This window comes from Vanellus vanellus, assembly GCF_965231255.1.
Source record: "Vanellus vanellus genome assembly, chromosome: 13".
NCBI lineage: Eukaryota > Metazoa > Chordata > Aves > Charadriiformes > Charadriidae > Vanellus > Vanellus vanellus.
In genome coordinates, this window is record NC_138918.1 from 6,957,907 (window position 1) to 6,965,574 (window position 7,668).

Consider the following 7,668-nt stretch of genomic DNA (forward strand, 5'->3'; position numbering starts at 1 on the left):
CAGTGCTGTGCCACTTTGGCAGCGCTGTGGGAGGGAGATTGCACAGCACTGGTTTGATTTGAGGTCAGAAAGGAGTTTGTCACCGTTTTCTGCGTTTCATTTTTGCCTTTGGAGGTGAGCAGTGGCGTCAGGGAGATAAACTAAGGGAGGGAGTTAATTAAACCCTCCCGGCAGGGCGCTCGCTCCCGGCACCCATCCTGCGTTCCTCGATGCACCAGGCCAGGAGGAGCCGGAGGCAGGGACACGGCAGCTGCTGTCCCATCCTCTCCATCCTCCTCATCGCATCTCCTCTGCCAGATGCCCTGGGGGCAGAGGGGTCCCTGCCTCGGGGCAAGGGCTGGCTGAAGTTCTTCTGTGCTGGCTCAGCTCAGCCTTGTCCCCAGGAGCAGCCAGGACAGACCTGCTAGCGCCTCTTCCAGCAACAAAGCAGCCAATGTGCTCCACCGGAGCAATTAATTAGATGGCAGGGAGGGGTGTGGGCCCATCTCCAGGTAGAAATGAAATCAACCCCCCACTTGAAGGATCTTCCCATTTCACTGATGTAGGTATGTGAGTGAGGAAACCCGCAGCCCCTGAGAGCAGGGACAGGGGGTCAGTGGGGCCCTCTCAGGGAAGGTGATGCTCCCAAAATAACTGTGCTACCCAGCGCCCGAGGCTGGCAGCAGTTTGACTTGCTGCAAGGCTGTAACCACCATTTTGCCGCAACATGGTGTAGAGGATAGTGGGGGGGTCTCAGGGAGAGAAGTGGGGTCCTACTTCTGGCCACGTTGGGGTCCGGGACCCCTCCGGAGCCATGGCCCAGCCGGGCTGTGGGTGCATCCCTGTGATCGGATGGAATGTGAGGAGCAGCCACCAAGACGTCTCCTCCAGAAGTTCATCCCATGCATCAAGGAGCTCTGTGTGTACCGCAGTGGAAACAGGATGGGAGAAGGAGATCCCCCACCACACGTCAAACATCCCCTGCCTCGCCGCACATCAAAGGCATCATCCCAGCGCTGTGCAGAGGGGACAAATTCCCCGCTCTGCAAACCCTGCTCGCCTCTCACCTCCCCAAAAACACCCCCAGCCCCTACCTCGAGCAGACAGCTTCTTGGTGTTGATGATCTTGGCCGCATACTCTTGTCCTGCCAACACCTTCACGCATCTCCGGACGATGGAGAAAGCGCCCCTGAGAAGACAAGAAACCGGAGGGAGAGGTGAAGGGCTTGGCGTAGGCGAGGGCATGGCTCAGCCCTGACATGCCTGTGGGGCAGGGGATGGGGACGGGGACGGGGATGGAGATGGGGACGGGGATGGGGACGGGGATGGGTGCTGGCTGGGGAAGGCGCTTGAAGAAAACATGGAGGGCTCTCAGCTTCCCTGCACTGCTGGTTTTGGGCAATGATGGGAGCAGGCACAGGTAAACCTGGGATGAATGCAGGATTCACCCCTCCTTGCTCCCCTGGGACATCCCAAGGCATCGTGCGCCTCTCCTCCTTTCCCTCCCAGGCTCTGCCCTACCTATCCCCGGGAGAGAAGGGGCAGTGATTTACCAGCAGTATTGGCTCCTGAGGGACGCCAGGATGGCTGCAGCTGCCGCGCAGCCCTCGGCCACTTCACTTTAGTCCGTGTGTGTGGCTTTGCATGCTCTAGACCTTGCCATCACAGCAGCACCTTGCAGAAGTGGGTGCAAGCACCAGCCGTGGGTGCAGGCAAGCGGTGCAAGGTCCGTCCCCCCACCAGCCCCAAAACTGTCACACAGGCAGGGACAGCCCAGGGGACCCTGCAAGCGAGGACCACTGGAGCCGAGCTGGACGGGGACCGATGCTGCTGCAGCTTGCACACGCGTGAGCACACGTGCGAGGGGCTGCTGGGGCCTGGCAGGCAAACAAACACGGGTGCTTGGCTCCAAGGAAGCCCCTCTGCCCCTGTACCCCATACCCCGATTCCTGCCAGCTCGTTGCACTGAATGCGCACTGGCGCGATGCTGCGAGCTGCGGCATTGCGTACACGCACACACACACTCACGCGCACTCTCCAGCCCCGCTGAGCACAACCTTTGTACCAGGTTCCCTTTCCTGCCAAACCCTTCCAATCGCTAAAATAACAACTATCAAAAGCAATCCCACCTCCCGCCCCACCTTCCCCCCGCTTCCCGTCGCCCCACTCCCGCTCCCTGCCGAGGAATAAAAGGCCGCGGGCTGGCGAGCGGCGGCGGATAATTGATTTTACTGGTGGGGGCGGGTGGAGACGGGCAATTTGGGTTTGAATGTGATCTTTAGGAGAACAGGCGAGCGGCGGGGTGCGGAGGGATGGGGCTGGAGCCCCGGCGGAGCTGGCAGCCCACGCGCCCAGCGCCACCGCGCAGAGCATCGCTCGCGGCACGTGCCGGGCTGGAGCTGGGGGAACAGCATCCCAGTGCTTCCCGGCCTCCCCATCCTGCCATTTAATCCTGGCTGCTGGAAGAGCCCAGCATTAACATCCCTGTAATCTGGGAGGGATTAATTGGAAAGGCGAAGAGAAATGCTTCGTATCCAGCTTGCTGTGGGTCGGGGAGACCGGAGCCATTGCTGACCCCAGGACTGGCCCCATGGTGCCACAATCCCCATCCCACCAGGTACCCTGCTCTGCCTGAGGTTTTAGGGCTCCTGTGAGCCCCTGTGACCCATCTTTCCTATTTTTTTCCTAAAGACATGAGTGCTGCTTTTGCAGTGCCAGGAAAGCCTGCAGCAGTGAGTGCAGCAAGCAGGGAAGCCCCCGTGCCTGCTGCCCTGGCTCAGGGTTTCTGCCCCAGCTGCAGGGTTTTGCTGCGGGACCTGACGTGAGGTTGGAGGGATGTAGGTGTCCCACACCCCCTGGAGGCTGGGGACCCCCAGCCACTCCTGGTCCCAGTGCCCACAGCTGCTCACTCATCCATTTCTTTGAGCTAAATCGAAGGGCGGGGAAGAGGGAGCCATGGGAAGCGGGATGCGGCGCCCGGGGACGGGATGCGCCACACCGGCAGAGCGCGTGGTTTCACACCGCCAGTTGCATTCATGGCTTTTGGCTCCTCTGGGCCTTTTTAACAGAAACCAAATGTCTGTTTGTGCTCTCTGAAGCACAGGCAAGACCCTGTGAGCCCGGAGGGTGGAGGGGACACGAGGCGCTGGGCGCAGATGCAGGACACCCAGGGGTACAGCACGCTCTCCATAGCCCCGTCCCAGTCCCAGTTGGGTCCTTCAGGGGGTCTGCACAGGCTGAGCACCCCCATGCTGGGTGTTTGACCCCGCTGGCTGTTTCATAGCAGCAGGGCTCTGCTCCCCTTGCCAGGCTGCTCCCGTGCTTCCCAGCCCCATGTCGGATCTTCTCAGCCTGGGGAAAAAATCCCCCCTTGGCTCCATCTGAATCCAGCATCTCCTTCCCCACAAACACAGGTGTGTCCCCCCTGCACTGGGGGTTCACGGGGTGGTGTGGGCAGCACAGGGGGTGCCAGGCACAGAGCTCAGCCCCATCTTGCTGCAAGAAACCCCTTTGGAAGGAGAGGTGTCCTGTTCCGCGGCCATGGGCAGCGGCGCAGGTCCCTTCCCTCCCCAGGCACTGGCTCTTCAGATGGGGCTGACTCCAACCCCGGTGGCTGCCTGGCTCAGAGATGGGGCGTTCATCCCAGATGAGACAGCACGTCCTAGTTTTAGCAGTGGACGGGTACGTCACCCGCCGGGCCACGGGTAGGGACTGTGTCCGTGTCCCCCCCGACAGCTGCCATTTCAGGGTGATGCTGGATGCTGGACCCCCCCAGCCCCAAACCCTGACACTGCTGGGTCCCAGCCCTGCAGCCCCTGTCCCTTGGTCCCCCGGGCCAGGCGTGACCCCCGTGCCCTGTCTCCACGGCCTCCCCCTGGCAGCCCAGGCAGCGGCTCTGTCACCGGGATGCTCCGCTTCTCCCTTTTTCACACCTTCCCTGCCAGCTCCGGGCTCCGCTGCTGCCGCCCTCCCTCTCTTCAACACCTCCTCCTCCTCCGAGGCATTTTATCTCCTTTCTAGAGAGAAGAGTGTGGGCTGGGGATTTTTTGTTCCTCCATATATATATTTTTTTTTTTTTCCTTTTTAATAAAACCCCTCTCCTGCAGCTCTGGGAGCGGAGGGGCTGATCGTACCGCTCGGCGTGGTAATTGTCTCCAGCCTCTCCCTGAACCTGCCGCGGGGGCGGATTCAGAGGCGCCGGTGGAGCTGCACTTCATGTTTGTCCTACTCCAGGGGGCCGTGGGCAGGATCCTCTCCCCGTCCCCCTTCCTCCACGCTGCCCCTCGCCTTGTCCCCTCCTGCAAGCATGGGGGCGGCAGGGGGGATCAGAGCAGCATCTCGCTTGCTCGGCTTTGCCAGGGCTGCTGGAGCAGGTTTTCCCCGGCTCTGTGTCCCCTGCTCGGGACAGATGCCCTCCCCATGCCTGGGAGGTGCAGGGATGCCCCAAGGCTCACGCCCCACAGGGCAGGCTCTGCAGACCCCCCTCCCCATCTCTGCCCCACCATGAAGCTCCATCCTGGTGCTACCATTAGGCATGTGGCATCTTAAACCCTTGGGTGTGAGGATGGGTGGCAGCTGAGGAGACGGCAAAGGAGCATGTGGGTGCAGCAACCTGGCACCCAACACCTTCCCTCCTGCCAGCCAGGCTTGGGGACACCCCATGTCCCCCCCTTGTCCCAGTCCCTTGGGGACAGCAAACTCAAGATGGAGCCTTTACGCTCTGAGCCCCTGCAGGACGCTGCTTCCCTTCGGGGTCTGGGTTGGGGAGAGCCGTGCTGCCCACCCTGCCTCACCGCTCCTGGGACGCATCCCCACCCCGAAGGCACCGGGAGCATCTCGCCGGAGGAGGAACACCACTTCCCACCGTGAGCGGCTGCCGCAGCAGAGCAGAGGTGCAGCACTTTGTCCTGGTTTCCCTCTCTAAGCCCACAAAGCAGAAATTTCCCCATGGGAAACTGCTGATTTTTGAATGTGCCAGGATGCACTGGAAACCATCCCAGTGGAAAATCCCCAACCAGCTCCACAGCACCTTTACCAGCCCCATGAAGCCCCTAACTCAGGAACACGTCTCAGTGCTGCGGTGGTACCTGCACCCCGGGAGCGGAGGGGAAAGCTGTGGGATGCTCTGAGCTGGGGCGCTGCCCCGAGCGGAGGGGAAAGCTGTGGGCTGCTCCGAGCTGGGGACGCTGCCCTGAGCCACCGGCCAAGCTGCACCGCCCCTGCATCACCCCGGGAGGTTGGCTGGGCTGGGCTGGCCGGGTGCGATGCTCGCAGGGGGCCAGCGAGCTGCTGCGCCAGCTTTGCTCCTTTATTTGTGAACACGTTAAAATGCATCTGTTGAGGTGGTTTTACACCATGGTGCTGGGTGGCGTGGGCAGCCCCTGGGTCTGCGTGCTCAGCCCGCCGTGTCCGTGCCCACCTAGCAAAGCATCGCACCCCAAACACCTCCAGGAGCCCTCCTGGTCCTCCCCCATCACACCTGGCCTGCAAGCGCCCCTCCACCTCTCCGCAGCCATGTCTGCCTAGCCAGGGCCCAGCAGCCTCCCTGCTGATGCCCATCAGCTGCTGCCTCTCCTGCCCACCCCCTGACCACCCCCTGCTGCCACCGCAAAGCCTCAAAGCCCAGAAAAGCCGAGAAACCTCTGGAAAAAGCAGGTCCCAAACCCCATGTTGCCACCAGCTCCCCGGCGGGTGCCCGTCCCCCTGCCCGCAGCTCCAGCTGGGACTGTCCCCACTGCAGGGACCTGCTCCCTGACCCACTGCTCCCCACCAGCCCCTCGCAGCCGCCCCGATGCCGAGGGGATGGATGTGCACATCCCGGGACCGGGGGTCCACTCGCCTCCAAGGAACTGCACTTTGTTTGTAGCAGCAACCTGTTCCGCCCCCCCCGCATTTGGATGGGGAGTATCAGCGGCATTCAGCCTGTCACAAAGTCCTCCCCTATTTCAGCCTCTTCATTTCTCCATCTTTGTCCTCTCCTTTCTCCCTCGCCCCCGTTTTGCACGCCCACGCGCGTGCGGGCACACGTTTAGGCGCAGGCTGCCCTGCGCCCGGGCGCTGCGGGGCTGCGGGGCTGGAGCAAGCGGCCGTGCCGGCGGGTGGGCACAGCCACACAGGCACCGGCCACCCCGGCACGGGCACCGCCGAGCCACTCCGAGGGGAACGCGGCCGCATGCCCCAGATTTACACACCGGCTCCGAAAAAAAAAAAAAAAAAGGCACAGAAACCAAAACACAGGCACATGCACTTCTGCACCCGTTTTACAGCCACACGCTCGGCAAGACACGGAGCATCCCTCTGCCCCGCAAGGAGGACCTGAAATCTCCTGCTCCACCCTGGGGTGCTCAGTGCCCCCCAGCATCGCCTCACCCCTGATTCAGGCATGCACGATGACACCCGGACCTGCCGTGCTGAGCCGTCCCCGGCAGGAGAGCTGGGTCAGGCAGGGATGTGGCTCACCCCTGGGGCACCCGTGCTGGGACAAGGGCAGGGGTGGGAGACACCCCGGGTCTGTCCAAGAGCCGCCGGGATCCTCCAGGGGCTGCCAGGCAGGCTGGGTATCCTGCAGGGCTCGCCAACCCCGGTGAATCCACCCAGAGAAATTCCCTAAAAAAATGTGAGGGGCGCCCGCCGCTTCGGCTTTGCTCCTCGGCTGTCCCGTCCCTCCTCCCAGCTGGAGAAGTTCCCGGAGGAGCTGGCAGCATCCTCGTTCGGGAGCAGCTTTTCCAGAAGAGGGGCAACCGACCCCTCCCCAGGCAGCTCCAGCCCCCCGGGGTGACCCGAGCCCCCGGACAAACACCCATCAGCAGCCACCCGAAATCAGGCAGGGACGGAGCAGGCAGGGCTGGGGCTGGCAGCCCCCATCCCAGCCTGAGCTCCCCCTGCCACTCCCGGGTGCGTTTGCTCCGTGCCCGTCTCCTTTCCCCCAGCTTCGGCCATTCCCAGTGCCGCTGAGGCTCTTCCCCAGCCGGGGTACAGCTCCGAGCATCCCAGCCCCGTTTCCAACTTACTTGCCCAGTTCTTCGAAGAGCTGGTACTCCTCGGTGAAGCGATTGCAGGTGATGGTGGCCATCCCGAGGGGCTGGAAATGCTCCCTCCCCAGTACGGAGTTTGGGACAAGCAGCTCTCCTCTCGCTCCCTCCCTCTCCGTGTGCTCCCGGGGCTCTCTCCTCACCGAGGTAAATAAGGGAATATGTTTGATTGACAAGCCCGGAGATAATGATGAGGGCAATTTGTCTTCTCAGCCTCACAAGCCTTCGTCAGCATCCCCGTCCCCATGGCGACCACCGCTGCCAGAAACGCCCTGTTTCTGTTGCTGGGGCAACTGCTTCCCAAACCCGCCGCCCGCCCGTGGGGACCAGGGCCCTGCTGGGGACCCGGCCCCGGGGGCTGCCCGGGGGTCACCCGGCTGCGGTGGGGAGGGGGGAAAGTCAAAAATGCAAATATTAAAGACAAATTAAAGGACGTGGCAGTGGTAGAATAATTGGGGCAAAAAGGGTTTCCATGGAAACTGTGGTTTCCATGTTGCAGGAGGATGCTGTTGTCCCGGCAACTGCCCCCCCCGCCCCCCCCCCAAAAAAATACAGGCCTTGCTGGTGCCTGCAGCAGCATCCCTCTGGGGCCCGGGGGGCTGTGGGATGGGGGACACGCTGGGGCGGGTGGGAGCAGGTGGAGCAGAATTGTGTCAGG

At 62.5% G+C, this 7,668-nt stretch overlaps 1 protein-coding gene across 1 annotated transcript in view; it reads right to left on the reverse strand.

Moving 5' to 3' along the window:
• The window catches only part of CAMK2A (calcium/calmodulin dependent protein kinase II alpha), a gene marked incomplete at its 5' end in the record, with an annotated part of 34,284 nt that extends 27,233 nt beyond the window's left edge, over positions 1-7,051 (reverse strand). The window contains 2 exons of the mRNA XM_082490023.1: positions 1,074-1,168; positions 6,990-7,051. Coding sequence (XP_082346149.1) covers positions 1,074-1,168; positions 6,990-7,051 — 157 coding nt within the window. The remainder of the gene's footprint in view (positions 1-1,073; positions 1,169-6,989) is intronic.
• Between the last annotated feature and the right edge of the window lie 617 nt (positions 7,052-7,668).